General features: G+C 39.6%; 1 protein-coding gene across 1 annotated transcript in view; it reads left to right on the plus strand.

Moving 5' to 3' along the window:
• LOC118813373 (ERC protein 2) overlaps positions 1 to 16,517 on the plus strand; it is a 205,342-nt gene that overhangs the window by 72,738 nt on the left and 116,087 nt on the right. Inside the window, exon 6 of the mRNA XM_036578670.1 lies at positions 119 to 286. Within this exon, the coding sequence (XP_036434563.1) occupies positions 119 to 286 (168 nt within the window). The remainder of the gene's footprint in view (positions 1 to 118; positions 287 to 16,517) is intronic.

Below are 16,517 nucleotides of genomic sequence, written 5' to 3' on the forward strand. Positions count from 1 at the left end.
TTATGTTGTAACACACAAACACATTTTAGAATCATCTTGCACTTAGGTTGCACTTCATTGTTACTGTGAACTGCACCTTTTCCATTAACGGCCGAGCAATGCTGCTTGTCTCCCTCAGGTTGATGCCTTAAGGCTGCGTCTGGAGGAGAAGGAGTCCTTCCTGAATAAGAAGAGCAAGCAGTTGCAGGACGTAACAGATGAGAAAGGAACGCTGAGTGGAGAGATACGGGACCTCAAGGACATGTTGGAGGTCAAGGAGCGTAAGATCAACGTCCTGCAGAAGAAGGTCAGTGCCAGAACAGCTATATAGCCATGAGCACCAATAAGTGTTACTGACAAATCATATTCATGGTTCAAATCGTAGTGCTGGAGGCAGTAATGATGGTGAAAATGGGGTTAGTGGTGATGGAAAGGAGATGGTGAATGATTGTGTCAGTGATTGTCGCTGATGGCGGTTACGTTGTTGGTGATACTGGTTATAATAGCGGTGGTGACAACATGATGGGGGGAATAATAATGTCTACAGGTCTACAGTGACGATGCACCGACAATGCAAGTTTATTATTACATCCATTATGTGGTCTTGCCATGCTACACAGGCCAGCACGATTTAACTATAACGTAATGTCTTCATCAACAAAACACCTCATTGAACTATAAAAGACGCCTGACAGAGACATATTCTGTGATTACGCAAACCTTTTCGTTCCATAATTACCCCAGCGAGTTGGTTTTTCTGTTGGATTTGGCTGGCCCCTGGCTCTTTTTGCTGCCCTGTTCTTGTCTGTTGTGGGCTTTTATTTGGTCTGGACCCTCCTAAGCCTCGATTGCTTTTGGCACACGCTCCTTTGTTCTGAGGCTGACCCAGGTTGCCATGCACTTGGTCCTATTTCTGTTTGCTTTGGGTTATGTCCATTCATTAACTGTCCTGGGTTTTGGCCTGGACTATCTGTAACCTCGCTTGCCCTGTCCTCTGGTCAGGGCTGTGCTAGACTTGGACCAGGTTACTGTAGGCTCAGTTTGGCCATAAATTGGACTAGATTTGGATGGGGCTTTGCCCTGATACAGTCTGTAGGGTTGAAGACTTGAGGACATGTCTATTCCAATTAGCTTAGTTGTGGCGAATGTGATGCACATGCTTTTAATTGTGCAGTCTGTTGGATTATGTTACATGGCACTGGGGATATGCTTTGACACAGATGCACACACAGTCAGACGTCAGCCAGTGGACCACTAATGTGCCCGAGGGATGTCCGCTCACCCTTAAATGGCTTAACCTGTGTCTCTATGATTTAATTACAATTTTTGATTAAAAGGTTCAGAGAAAGAGCAAAGCCTAACAAGATTTAATGAGCACAGACATTAGCCTCATGTGTCATCCAGCAGTCTGTCTGTGTTTGTCTGTGTGTGTGTGTGTGTGTTTGTGTGTGTCTGTGTTGAGCTTCTTTGGGCTCTCTCTTCTTGACCCAAATGACTTTTATAAGGTTAACTCCCCTTACTGAGTTAGAACCACCTGCTGGGAGTCATCCGACTGCTCCCCTGGGCCACACACATACACCCACACGTTAATTTCTCCCTCTGTTGTCTTTCACTCCCCCTAATCCCAGTCTATTTCTTTTTTTCCCTCCATTTATCTCCCTTTGGCTTCTGTCTCTTTCCTCTCTAGCCAGTTAACTGAATTGAAAGTCTTCATGCCGCAAACTCCCATCAAGATTCATCTCTAATTCCTTTTGAACGCTGTTGTTAGATCAGTACAGTATTTCACTGGCTTTAATTAATACTATACTAACTCCTTAATTGCATTACCATTTAAATGCTGTTCTCAGGGCGGAGAGTCCAGCTGTGTCCAAGTTGTCTGTCTTTAAAGCGGCAGGTCCCAGGTCAGCAATCTCTCAGAGCATAGTCCATTATGGTGACCTTTAAAGCTCTTTCATGTATGCTCTCGGTACAGTCGTTTAATTATCTGAGTAGCCCCTAGAGCATCACCTCAACTCATAGCAGGGTGCTAACAAGCTCCATTGACTGTAGATTATTTATGAAGTATGAATTGGATGGACACACTGTTTGGTTACGCTATCGTATATCTAATGTTCTTAGTTCAGCTTGCTTTTTATGTGAGGTGTGGGGCTTTTTTAAAGGGAAATTTGGATGTTTTGACTGGACACAGTAAAACATTTGAGGGCATAGACCTCATAAAACAAGCATCAGTGTTTATACATACATTTTGCACACACACACACATTTTTCCCTTTTTTTCCACTTGTATTTCTCCTTCCTTACTTCTAGCACTAAAGCTTCTGTTTAGAACCAGCATAAGTCAGCTTGACCAGTCATCTTGCACACATTTGTACATCCAGCTTAAACACTGTGGCGATATTGTCTAGCAAATTTTATCTTAGCTCTTCCAGTAAATTTTTGCTGTAGTCAGTTCTCACGGTGCAGAACCTCATTCAGGCCTTGCGAAGACTCAGATTAACTCTTATGTATGAGAAGCCTGACCTCTACATCAATATTTCACAGGTGTTCCACTCAATCTGTCAGCAGGCTAGTATTGTATCCAAAGGATTCAATTGGTTTTCCAAACTTTTAGTGTCCCATCGGTCCTTAAGCAATAACTTACAGCAGTCTGAAGTTCCTGAAGGGCAGCCTCTAGAGGATAGGTTTTCCTCTACACCTCTGTAGCTCCGTACATAGACCTGCTCTCTGAGGAGAGAGAAACAAGCAAAAAAAAGAGGTATATGATGGACTGGTCAGGGCTTGGAGTTGTGTCTAAGTGTTGATAAACCTAGCAACGCACTGAATGAATTTGACAGAAATTTACCTGATGCATCTACATGTAGTTGTTTATTTTCCAGTCCAGTATTTCTCTCTGTTCTGCTCAGTGCCAGTCGCGACATTATATTAGTTCTTCTACCTTTACCTTTACAAAATAGGGTGTTTCTGACTTAAAAGAAAACAATTGTGGTACTTCAGAGAAGGGTATTCTGTCTCAAAAAGTATACTTTTTATTTTAATGAAAAGACAATTATTTAGTATAAAAGGTTGAAAAATGACATATATTTGCTTTAATGTTTGAAATACCTATTATGTTGGTCAAAAATGGACCGTTATACCAAATTAGTTCAAATTGTGGTCCCACAGTAAAGAATCTATTAAAAAAAAAAAAGCGTTTTTTTTTTTATTTCCACTTTTTTCTTTTTTTAATATTTTATACTAATAGTAAAACCTTATGCTTTGTTCATGTTGCTCTTGTGTCATTGTTTTACTGTCTGGTTTTGACCAGGAGAGGATTTTTTTGAGTCTTGGTTCCTCTTAAGGTTTCTTTCTCTTCTTCCTGTTAGGGTTTTTTCCTTGCCACTGTAGTCATTGGCTTGCTCATTGGGTCTTGGACCTGGATTTTTCTGTAAAGCTGCTTTGTGACAGCACTATATAAATAAACTTTGACTTGACTTCAGACCTTAGATATTTTCAAGGTTTGTGCTATAATCTATTTAACCCCAAGACATTAACTAAGATAATTGAGATGAGTTTAATTGTTCAATAATAAGCTTAGAATAGAACATATTAGAGGGTAAGCAGTCAGTTCTTGTAGTCAGTGTATTGGATGGAGGAGAAATGGGCAGGCATGAAGACATGAGCGACTTTGATAAGGGCCAAATCTTTATGGGGCAGAGACAGAGTGTCTCTGAAACAGGCTGTAGGGTGTCAGCAATGGTGAGTACTTACCAGCAGTGGTCCGACAGTGGACAAACCATGAACCAGCGACTGGGTGTTGGACACCTGAGGCTTACTGATGCATGAGGGCAGCAAAGGCTATTCACTCTGGTTCAAAACATCACAAGGGCTTTTATATTTTTAATGATAGTTTGTTTCGGAAGTGGTTTGGGGAACATTACAAATGTTTCACTAGTGAAAATCCTTTTGTTTTGCAATTTAATAGAAAGATTTTCATTGCAAATTCTATTATCAACATAACAATTTAAATGATAAGTAGAATCCCAGAATTCTAACATGAATTTTAGAATTTCTTAGTATTTAATATTTCAAATTCTCCTGAGAGTCGTCTGAATATGTGCTTCACTCGAAGAGATGACATTTGTACAAAAGCCTCAACATGGTTAGTGTCACAAATTAAATTTGAGTAGTGACCAAGACATAGTGCAGAATCTTGAATATTTCTTCTTCATTTTAATTGTCATAAATTCTTTGTTTTAACATTTTCAGGATTCTAAAATATTATGTTGTTCATTTCCAAGTTTAATTGAAAAAAAAATCCAAGATTTGAAACGTGGTCTCAGACTTTTGGACCCCACTTTGTATATCATCAGGTGGTCTGTGCAGAGGTGAGAGCAGATGTGTTAACCGCAGTGGCAGTTATCATATGATGCCTGAAGTCTGTTAGTTGGCCCTGCAAATAATAGTGTAAACTTACACCTGGGATGTTAAGAAATGATACAAGTGGCTACCTTATCAAAATGCATCACTGTGGATACTTTTGACATTTTCTCTCTCTTTAGGGGATGAGTGAGAGAAACATGCCACTTTCTAGCAACAAGTTTAAAGTATCAGTTTGCGCATGTTAAAGTGTTATGTCACGTTAAGGCAGTCTTAAGCAAATACAGAGAACAACTGTGTTAGATGAAAGTGCCAGGTGAATTGGTGTTCTTTTGCACATGTGAGTCATTTCAGGATCATGATCTGTTTTGAGTGGTGTCAGATATGGGCTACATTACAGAGATAATGTGAACAGCCAAACAACAAAATCACGTTTGGGCAGTAATTCTGATTTGGGCCACTTTTACTTTGAATGTAGCCATAAACTGGCAGCTGTATGCATACGGAAAGACCAGATAAATGTTTTTACTGACAAAGGCATTTGTTAAAATGAATGGGAAATGATTCTGTGCACTAGATACAACTTTTCATTTAGTATTCAAATTTATATACATGTTGGGTGGTTCAGCATCAATAAAATGAATAGAATTAGTTACACACATCTGTTAGTTCACTCATATTCCATACATTATATCTCCTCTTGAATGAAATGCATGAATAAGTAACCAGTGATGAAGAACATATGAAATATCATCTGACACTGGAGGTCAGAGTATCCCTATGGAAAGAGATGAGTAATGAGAGTGAGTGGATGTAGCTATTGTTTGACCATGTCCTCCTCCATCACACACACACACACACGCACACACAGACAAACACCAACAGAGCACATACCAAAACACTGTCAGCATCGCTGTGGAGTAATAGGAAACAGTCCTTACGGTGCACCCTTACAACAACAGTAAGCAATGTGAAAGGAAAACATGTCTGAAACGTGAATGATCTAAGAGGCCCAGATATGTCAGAGAAGATGTTCATTTGATATGATGCAGGTTCAGAATCTGCAGACCCTGGGTTTAGCAGGCCCCTAAACATATAGGCTGTTTCAAGCCCATTATACAATTTTCCATTACGCTAGAATCTATGGTCTATGATGAGGGGTCAGTTTGACAGCCTTTGAATGTTTTCATTAAGCAAAGTATTGCAATGCCCTTTGTTTTGTCAAGTGCAGTAGTGTTGCCAGACTCCAGACTGTGCAACCATGAACAATGAAAAGTGTTTCAATGCGTAATGAGGTATTTTAATGTTTCATGTAATGTCTAGGGGTGAGAAGTATACTGACCTATTAAAGCCAATGTGACATGTCTCGTGATGTGGATTTTACCACGCTGTGGATATCGTATTAAGCCCAGGAATCCTTAATCACTAACAGCCCCCTCCCAAATTTGAACAGGAAATTGAACACCTTAAATATTTCTTGTGAACTTAACAAAAACCAGAATTCACAATTAATTAAAGCATTAGCACAGGTTAGCTGTTACTATGTCTTTTTTCACCCTTCTAATGCACTCTGTTGGACAAAATGCAGTGAGGTTAGATCATGCCCAGTGGCGTACCTATGATCCCCTTATGGGCCCCAGTTAAGGAATAGCCCCCACCCGAAAATTACTGTGACAGTGTAATTTGCTTGTTTTCTTGCTGATATATCTCAAACAAGTTGATGCTCTCAAGACATGCCATTCCACCCACTAGCATCTAACATTAACCCACATCTTTCCCTTTTTGTGATTTTAGAATTATGAATAATTAATATATTATTTTGTAGACATAAAAAATTAGTTTGAAAACGATTACCGTGGATGCATTATGAAAAAGAGAGCAATTAACAGACGTCAGGGCTGTCTGTGCAGTGTTGATGGAAGCTAACTGATGAGTAAGTAGCTATTTGAGGGGCCCAATAAAGACTTTTAGGGGCCTGTAGCTGTGTGCATGGGCTTCAGTGTGATTACCTCCCTGCCTCCTCCACCAGTAGTTATACCACTGATCACACCAATTAAATTTAAGTATGTCATGATTTTTATACTTCAGCTGATGATCATGATCATTATTTTCTTGATCATGGAAACTCCTAATGTCTAGTTAGTGTCATAAACAAAGCAGCAGCCTGGTTATCTCCTGGTGACAGAATAAAAACTGGAGTGCTTTTGACATGTGACAAACGCTACAATTTCAGATTGTCAAACTGTGGTCAGTGAACTACTCTTATGTGCCCTACTGCTGCGGACACACACACAGACCCTTTGAACACATGAAGGACTGTTGAGATAAGAAAATGATTTGCTGTGTTGCTGTCACACACTGTTCAAAGCATTCTACGTACTGCTGTGTATGTGTATGTGTGTGTACCCAAGGCCAGGTGTCTCTTTGATCCTGCATTACTGTAGTGACTCAGGCTTTTAACAGACATGTAATGAGCCTGTTTTATACGAAGCTCTAATTGTGTCTGATTTACAGCTGGGGCGGCACCTTAATCCGTCAGCTTCCTGTCTGGGAACAGGAAGTGTGTATCTCTGCGTTACGTGCCTTTTTGATTACACCGTTAGCTGACCACACTCGACTGCAGTAATTTATCTTCGTAAGAGAGCAACTGGACTTCTTCAGCCTAATAGAATCGTATTTGTGTGTGCACGCATACATGAGTGTACATGTGCGTGCTTATTTCTGTGCGGGTGTACAGTAGGCTACATACACTGCTTGACGTTTGATTTACTTTACTGATCCGATTAACTGACCAAGAGTCGGCAGAGTAACAACAGTATGGATAGTAGAGTCTGACCTGTAACTGATCATGGATATGGTGCTGATATAGGAGTGTTTAAAGGAATATATATATATATATATATATATATATATATATATATATATATATATATATATATATACATATATATATATATATATATATTTTCTTTCTTTTACCCCAAATGTGGTCATATTTACTTCGTAATTTCTGCACTGGAGCTATGAGGCTAATGTAGCTAACATATAATGGAAGTTTATAACCATCAATTTGCATTGTGCCTTACTTGTACAGCTCAAACTGCATTAAATTAAAAACAGAGAATACATTAATAGACTTTCCTCTGAAGCTGTATGACATACTGATATCCATGAGCTCTAACTACAGGGGGGCACTGGGTCATTAATGTTTTGATTGTTGTTGTTTTGATTCCTGCTGCTATGGCCCTTTGTAGCCAAGATGGAGAATAATGAGGGACATGAAACTGCAGCTGAATTGGGCAATATGGCAGTATTTATCGTTATCATGATAAATAACGTCACAACATGCTTTAAGAACTGACCAAAAAAAAGATTTTTCTCATAGTCTTTGACAGTATTGGTTAAATTTGCCACTTTTTTTGTTTGTTCAGTTTTCCAAACCTTAAAAACCTCTAAATATCATGACATATTGTGTATTGTGAAAACCTCTTGATGTGTCATGATATATTTTTGCCACATCATCCACATCTAAGCTGAACTGAGATGATGTTGTATTTGAGTTAAGGTGCACTGTATGCAGACAGGCAAAAACATGAACTGCCACATGCTGTCACTCACCATCCATAAGCTAATATGTCCATGTTCCTCCCTGAAAATGAAACGTCTTAATTGAATTAGGACATACTTTTTTTTTTTTTGCTTCCCCACTGTTTAACCCAAGTCAACGCCCCTGCTATTATCTATAAAATAGACAGAATTCAGACTGCTACTTCTGTTTTTAGTTATTCAGCATACTTTTGTCCATTTGTTTTGTGTAAATGAACTCTCTCTCTTTCTTTCTTTCTCTCTCACTCACTGCCCCCCGTTTCGCCTTTTTCCCCTTTCTGTGCCCTTTTCACATCGTAATCTTTCTTCACAACTTTCTCCCTCTGCTGTTCATTCTCTCTCTCCTTCCCTCTCTCTCTTTCTCTCTCTCTCCCTGTCCCTGCCTGTCCCCCAGCCTCTCTGTCATCTCCTCTCTCCTTATCTCCTTATCTCCAGTCTATCTTCAGTCTATCATCCTCTCCCCCTCTTCCGTCCCCACTCATTTTCTTCATTCACATTCCCAGCAGAGCCACAGGTCCATCTCTGATCTGATTGCATCACTGGCTCGTCTCTTGTCATTGTGGACAGAAGGGAATATTTCTACTCCTTGTTCCATTACAGGACTTAGAAAGACCCAAGCCTCCAATCTGGCATCAGAATGTCTTTCTGGCTACGTGGGCGGAGCAGAGATATGGTGTGTGTGTATGTATGCAGTATGTTTGCCTGTTTTGAACAGATTCATCTCACACTTTTCAGCATTACCTGTGCTCATTTTGGTTTGTACTGAATCAGAATGTTTGCTGTTAAAGCTTTGTTCAATAGGAAATCGCTGTAGCTATAGGGCTGCCTGATTGAATCAGGCACACACTGTGTTTCTGTCCTGCCAAAACCTGAGGATAATGGCAAACAGGTGATTATGATGATTCTGTTGGCAATAGAGCTTATGCACAGAACTCTGGCTCTTCATCTCCCTGTAAAAGACACGATTGCAGTGGGAGTCATTAGAGTGTTAGATCAAGTCGTAAAAACACCTGATTTCTCAAAAGTGCTCCACTTTGCTTGAGTACTGTAATCACCCCCACTCAGTTTAAACATGTACTACTTGACCCCTGTCTCAAACAGCCTACAGATAAACTGCCACACACAAAGAAAGAAAGAAACAAATACATTACTCTTGTGGTGTGCTGCATGCTTTAGTCACTACAGTATGCTACGTTTGTATGTGTGTGTGTGAGTGTGTGAGAGAGAGGAAACAAAATGTTTTTGTCGAGGGCTGGCCTGAATAATTAAAAAAATTCAAGCATTTGTTACGTTGGTATTAGATTCGCTGTTTAGTGTTCGAAAATTTTGTCTTTTTTTTTCAGGTCACTTAATTAGCCTAAACCACATATCAGCAAGTCCTCTAGATAGAACAGTTATTGTTACTATATAAAAATAAAGAAATTATAAGTAAATAAGTAAATAAATTATAGCTGGATTAGTTGAATGCATGATAAATTCATGGCAGGTGAAAGAGCAGAGATGCTTTGGAAATCATTGATTCTTGGTCACCGACTGAAAGCTACAGTCTATGGGGTGGAAGTGATAAAAAAAAACAGTCCCCCTGCCTTGCAGCCAGTGTCCAGTGAGCTCAATATCGGGTCCAGAAGGACAGGATGTACCAACAATAAAACAAATAAAAACATGAACTAAAATGAAGTAAAACAAACCTAAAACAAAACGAGCACTGATGACGATAAAGAAAATGATAATTCTTATTCATTACATCCTTAGTGTCTAGACACATGACTCATAAACACCACACAAGTCACTTATTAAAGATGTATTTGAACGAGATGACTGCAATCATGAATTTTATCATGGCAATATATAACATGAGAGCAGCTGGGCTACAGCCTGACTATTAATACATTGTTACCACCTAATGTATATATTTCAATAAATTATGGTTAATTGTGAAGCATAAACAAGTTTGATTTTGATAATAAGTGTTCCAGTGCTCATTCAAAAGTAGCAGTGGTTATTTAAAGCCTGTAAAATGCTGTTCCGGCCAGCCCTATCTATCTATCTATCCATTCATTCATTCATTCATTCATTCATTCATTCATTTCACACAGTCAGTCAGTCAGTCAATTACAATCATCGCACGTAAAATTGTGTTGTAAAAATGAGAAGTGATTTTCCATAAGTAGATTAGATTTTAATTATTCTTAATGAACTTTTATTATTAATTCATTTTTGGTCTTTTGGTCTTGTGTAACATACTTGAGTAACATCTACACTGGATGGTTCATGCTGTACATCCAATAGAAGTAGCCTGAATAGAACAGGTCAGCGGGTTCAAATGGCAGCTGAGTGAAAATTCTACTTGAACAGAGGCTAAACTGTTAGGACCTGGCTTGTACGACTGCAACAATGCATAATGAGGTGTTTATTTATTTATTTAAATTTATTTTATTTGTCCTTTTTATTTAGAGAAGCATGACTGCATTGCGGTGGACTTTTAATTGAGGGGTAGGGGGTGGTGAGTGTACATGCCCAAACATTGTGGTATTTTTCAAGTCTTATGTCAGTGACTTTTTGAAATGGGCCTTGTCTCTGTGTTGACCTAAATTCCTTCCCCTGTCCTTTTTCTGTCTTTTCACATTAGGATATTTCATTTTTTGTTATGATATGTAAATATGAAGCCAAAAAATCACAGCACAGTCAAACAGATGGCACTGAAACAAAAATATACAGTGTTATATTTCCAACACACTGAAATGTCGCTCATCCAGAGGTTTTACCGTGTACCTCATGCTGCAGGAGCCCTCTTTATGCTACAAGAGCACAGTTTTAAGGTTGGTGCATTGCGAGTTTACACGTGTAGAACTGCCATTACAGTATAATTGGCTTAAACGTGTTTTCTCAGAGGTAAGAGGATAACGTAAATAATACTTTTTATAATGTAAACTGCTCATCAATAAACCTCAAGGAACTGAACTCATGATTTATCAAAAGGAACTGTTCCTGGACTGTGTGTAATTATAAGAATCTCCAAATGCCAGGATTAGTCAAAGCAAAAGCTGTGTTTGTCTGATGGTTTGTTTATAAATATATTATTGAATGAGCAGTGGGATATTGGATGACCTACATATGGTATTGCAGACCAGTACATCATGTCTGACATATTTATTTAATTATATTGTAAAGTTTCACTTTTAAGCTTGGAGATCTGAGCCTGTTGTGCCTTGTTCAGAGGTTTATGATGTTTTAACAAACTTTTTTCCTTGCAGAAGTATATTATATTAAACCGTTTCTTTCCTTTTTTTTTAAATCCACAGGGATATTTTTATGAGCTTTTGCACATACCACACACGCACACAGACACTCTCACTCATGGGAGATGTGTTTGCATCACATTGACTATGTGTGGTTGCTGGTTGGTTTCCTGGTGGCTAGTTGTGGCCTACCCTCTAGACAGAGTTGTTTTTGGCTCTCTGGCCAGCACACCCTACTCCCTTCTCACTTTCTCTGCATGTGACTCTTTACTGGCCTTTTCTCCACTAGTATCTTATAAATTGTGTTTCTCAATTTTGAGAGCTTTGACATCTGTCTTTTTTTTCTCTCATCTCTCCCTTTGCGCTCTAGCAAAGATTAGCTTCGCAAGCTTTCATCCTTTTTGTAAGGACGCGCTGCATCTTTGCCTGCCTTGTCGCCCTCTCTTTTCCTCCTGGCCTTTCTCTAATCCAGATCTGAACAGACTTCCAATTGATAACCAGACTGATAAAAAGATAACTTACAAGTTATGCTTAACTGCCAACCACTCACTCAATCATCAATGACTTATCAATGATTACCAGATGGCAATTGATCACAGGGCCGAGCATGGGCCCCTGGGGGACCCCCCTGATGAAGGACGGTCCCTTTTTTCCTCCATAATACTTCCCAGATGAGGAAGACTGGAGCCAGGCAGCTCATAGCTGATGAGAAGGCTATGTATCAAGGGGACGAGGCTGCGGTGGAAGATTCGTAAGAGAGATAGAGATGTTCTGTGGTTGTTGATGAAGGAACGGATTGATAGAGTATTAGTTCTCTGTCAAGCTGCCATACGCTTGAGGAGATGGAGTCCATGGTAGTTTGGAGTGATGAGAGAGGGTGATAACCCTTTGATAAAGCCCATTTTGAGCCCCTGCTGTGGGCCATGGGTAGACCCAAGCACAGCTGCAGATATTTCGGCTGGGTGGGCTGATATTTTTTTTTTTCTCCCTCCTACTTTCTTTTTCTCTTTTTCCTTTTTTTCCCAGCTTGGATCAAAGCTTTAAGAAAATGCTTTGAAAGGAAGAAAAAGCAAAGAATGAAAGAGAAAGGCAGAAAAACAAGTGAAAGTGGCTGATAATTGCACAGGCAATCACGACAGCATTCCTGGGCTGGGAGAGTAGTGATAGAGACGTGTATACGGGGGGTGCTGGACTGTTAGCCCTTAGCACACGTGTTAGCCCTTTACGCTAACCTTTTCAGTGGTCTAGCCGTCAACAGTTCAACAGTGTGAGGAAGCTGGAAATGCTTGCAGGGTTACATAGAGGCTTCTGAAATCCATTTTCATTTGTTTCCATTTTTGGTTTTGTTGGATTTATTTTTGCTTTGGGTTTTTGATTTTTTGGATTTTTACTCTTTTTCTGTGGGAAAGTGTGTGTAAAAAGCTATAATAACACAAACAATGGAGAATTTATAAATGAGTTAATTATTTAATTTATAACTTACACACTCACTAACTTGCTCTATCACATGTAGCATGCTTTTAGTGCAAATAGTTTTTGTGCGTGTCATTGAAGAAGAGAAAACTGACATGAAACCACACAAAGCAGAATCTCACAAATGCATGTGTTTTCAATAAATTTGAGTTTTATTTTGGGAGTGCATGAAATAAAAGACCAGAAGCATAGCCTGTGTAAGTGCATGAGCACAGAGTATATTCAGTGCTGCTAGTAGTGTTTCTTGTCATTGACACAGGTTGTTATTATGTTAATATCAAAGGTCAATTACTATACTAACCCAGCTAACCCTCATGAAGAATGACAGGATCTTTTGCAAATGTAAAGTCATATTATCCATACAATACAAGAACAAATTGCAAAAAAACATTTAATATGGTCAGAAATTTTGTAATAATCTCTCCTAAATCTCCAAATAATGTTAATCTCCATATTTATACCTGAAGTTAATTTTTATGTCTTAATTCCATGATTTTGTATTGTAGAAGTTATAGGGCCTTAGTTTGTTTGATTAGGTAGACTCTCTAAAATGCCCTAGTGCTAAACATTATTAAGTAAAGTATAATTATTGGTACTGTAGCGAAATTGTTTTAATGCATTAAAATGGTTTGGATAACTTTTAAATCACCCAATTAACATGATATGTAGGTCCACCCAGAGCTTGCTAGGGATGAGTCAGAGCTGCAACACAGCTGTAGCAGAGCTCAGATAAATGGGAATAAAGTCACAAAAGTTTCAAGTTAGAAAGTTAGCAACCAAAGTCGATTTCTAAACCTGTTTGTTTGTTCTGGTTTTGTCAGACTCCTCGTTTTTGTACACAGAGGCAAAGGACTCACTTTTTTCTTCAGTTTTGCCAGTATTTCTTCGACACAGAGAAAGCCTTGTACTGAGACACACACAAATACACATTGAATCCTGTAGCCCACAGGTTAACTGAATCGCTACCAAATGCACGTGAAAGTCCGTAACGAATCACATCTCCAAGACATTCCTGTTTTGGACTGCGGATTTCTCCCTGCTTTTTCTGACCAACTCTCTTATGTGCCTGTGTAGCATGGCATCATTTTGCCCAGATGCGAGGGCAAGTGAGTATGTTGAGTTGTTGGTGTAGTGGAGTGAAGAGACGGTTTGGAGCACGTATGTGTCTGCACATTTGCCCACGTGCACACACACTCCATTATACGTGTATACACTTGCTCCTTTCTTCTTTTATGTGAAATAGCTGTAATGAAAAGATGAAAAATTACGCAGTTTATTTTGGGTAGTTTACCATCTACAAGCTGTGGTCTTATTTTCAGCAAGGTCTTGATCACATAACAACAAACTAAATTACAAATATACATAAAGCGCAAAATGTAAACCCAAAATGAAATTGATTTAATGATAGAGTTTTGACATTTTCCAGGCCAGTTGCGCGCTAAGCCAGAAACCCAGTTTCACTACATTCTGTAGAAGCAAATAGAGTTTCATGCAAAGTGTAGTCATGGGCTAAAGTGAAATGATGAAGATGAATAGCAAAGCATTTCTTAATTTGCTCCTGGCCTGTGTACAGATCACAGTGATGAGAATGGAAAAGGTTCGCTAATTCATAACAAATCTAAGAGCACTATGGCTGAACCTGTCCAAAAGATCAAATGAGGAAATAATAACTGTTTGAACATGAAATATCAAAGACTTCTCCTGTACTGTCTTTCATGTACTCCCCTCCTCTATTGGCGGGACTCTATCGCTTCTCTACTCTTCCATTTCAGTGGTGGAGGGTTATGCAGTTCGTTTGTGAGAAAAATGTGCAGTAAAGATAGGGAAAGAATGGAAATGTTGAAACTGTATGAATATGTGGCGCTAGAAGTTCAGAAATGAAAGACTACAGGCCGCCCCATATGAAAACGTGTTTGTGTTTTGCATTCTTTTTTTTTCCCGTTTTTCCCTGTCTGATTTCTTTCCCAAACTCCTGATAATTTCTCTCTCTCTCTGTCTCTCTCTCTCTCCCTCTCTGCCTCTCCCTCCCTGTTGCCCTCTCTGTATCTGTCATCTCTCAAACATTCTTATCTTCATGCCATGCTCTAAGATCTCTCTGTTCTCTATGAAGTCATCATTAGGATCCATTATTCCAGCTGATAGCAGATGAGTAGTTCGTCTTTGAGTAAGGGTATGGATGACATCACACCGGGTCAGTCAAGGGAAGAGGTGGGAGGTAGCACAAGCTGTTCATCTTTGGACCACCTACGCCAACTAAAAGAACGCAAAAATCTGCTTCCTGTTCTGTCTCATCAGTTGATCATTGTTCTCTACTTGATCACTTGAACGAATGTTTTTCATTTGTAGTTCCAGAGCCAAACCACTAGAGGGCAAAAGCTGACAGCTGTACAGAGGTGGGATTGTGAGAGCATTGCAATTCTGTGTATTTTACTTACTTAGAAATAAGAAGATTCGTTGGTATTTGTCTGTCTTTTTTTTGTACAGTCAGTACTGTACTATATATGCATTTGAATCAATACTTGGTGCTAATGGTCTAACTGTAGTGAATCTCTTTGTCTCTGGGGTATTCTGACTGTAATGTACTGGTCTCTCCTGGGCAAGCCCACAAAAAGCCTCTCTGCACTCTCCTGCGTCCTCATATATCGCCCAATCATCCCCATCGTCTCAGACTGGCGGTTTTATTCACCACCAGTTACTGGCTAGATCTGTTCCTGTGGTCACTGGTCAGCACATCTCAACTTATCCCAACACAGAACTGTTTTTTCAGAGGCGATGACAAACCTCAGGGGGGGAAAAAATACTCAAAAAACAAAAGCTAAATAAAATTGAGGACGAGCTTTTAAAAGAAAAAAAAGAAAAGTTAAGCAGGCTCATGCAAACCCACTCACATCCTGCCATTGTTAATAGTTAAAATCCAAAAAAGAGTAGAAAAAAGAGATGAAGAGCAGTAATTTTTCGATAATTTCAGTATGTTTTTGTTAACTAATCTTGGCTTCAGTGTTTTCATTTGAGATTGCTTTTGCAGAGAGTATATGTTCATATTTGTGAACATAAGGTACACAAGCAGTTTTGTGCTGTTAGTATTACTGTGCTTGCATTCTTTGAATGACTTCTTGGTCTCATATGTTTGGCCCTCATGTAATCGAATGGTGAGCAAAGTGCAGGAGAAAATGCTGTATAACAGCTACGCTCTATGCCTGGTAAAAAGCCACCACCAGCAAGAGGAGCAGCTAGAAGCAATCTGGCCCTGAGCAGCAGGCAGAGATGTCTCCATGTTTATCATGTGCCAGCTCAGTTTACAGTCCAAGCACTCCAGCTGTAGGTGGTCCATCTCCCTCTTTCTCCCTCTCTCTCCGTCTCTCTTTTTAACCACACTACGCTAAGATGAAGACCCATATTTTCGTGGACATCACCTTCTGCGTTTAAACGTGAGACCTAAAAGTACTTGCAAGTGTATTTATCTAGCAGAATCCACATGCTCCTCTCCTCAGACTGCTTAAAAAGTTTCCGGTCACGCTTCCAGTAAATGCCGATGTCCATTTCCCCGGTCTGAAAAGCAAATTCAAAATGCTTTCGGGGGTCAAGCGTCATTTTTTTTCCGCCCGACTGCATGGAACAAAGGCCGCATGGCGCGCTTAAATATTTCAGCAGTGCAGTTGTTTTTGCTGACCACGCGGGCCAAAGAAAATGCAGCAGCGGGAAGGACTGGAACGGTTTATCTGCTGGCTAGAGCACCATGCTAAATTTGCCCTGAAATAAGGCCCTCCAAGGCCCCATGAGAACCACACACACTGAGCAAATGACGGCCAAGCAAGATGCACGTTCACACTCGTAAACGCTTGGCCACGTATGTGTCTACGAGAC

Source organism: Colossoma macropomum, unplaced genomic scaffold, assembly GCF_904425465.1.
Source record: "Colossoma macropomum unplaced genomic scaffold, Colossoma_macropomum, whole genome shotgun sequence".
Taxonomy (NCBI): Eukaryota; Metazoa; Chordata; class Actinopteri; order Characiformes; family Serrasalmidae; genus Colossoma; species Colossoma macropomum.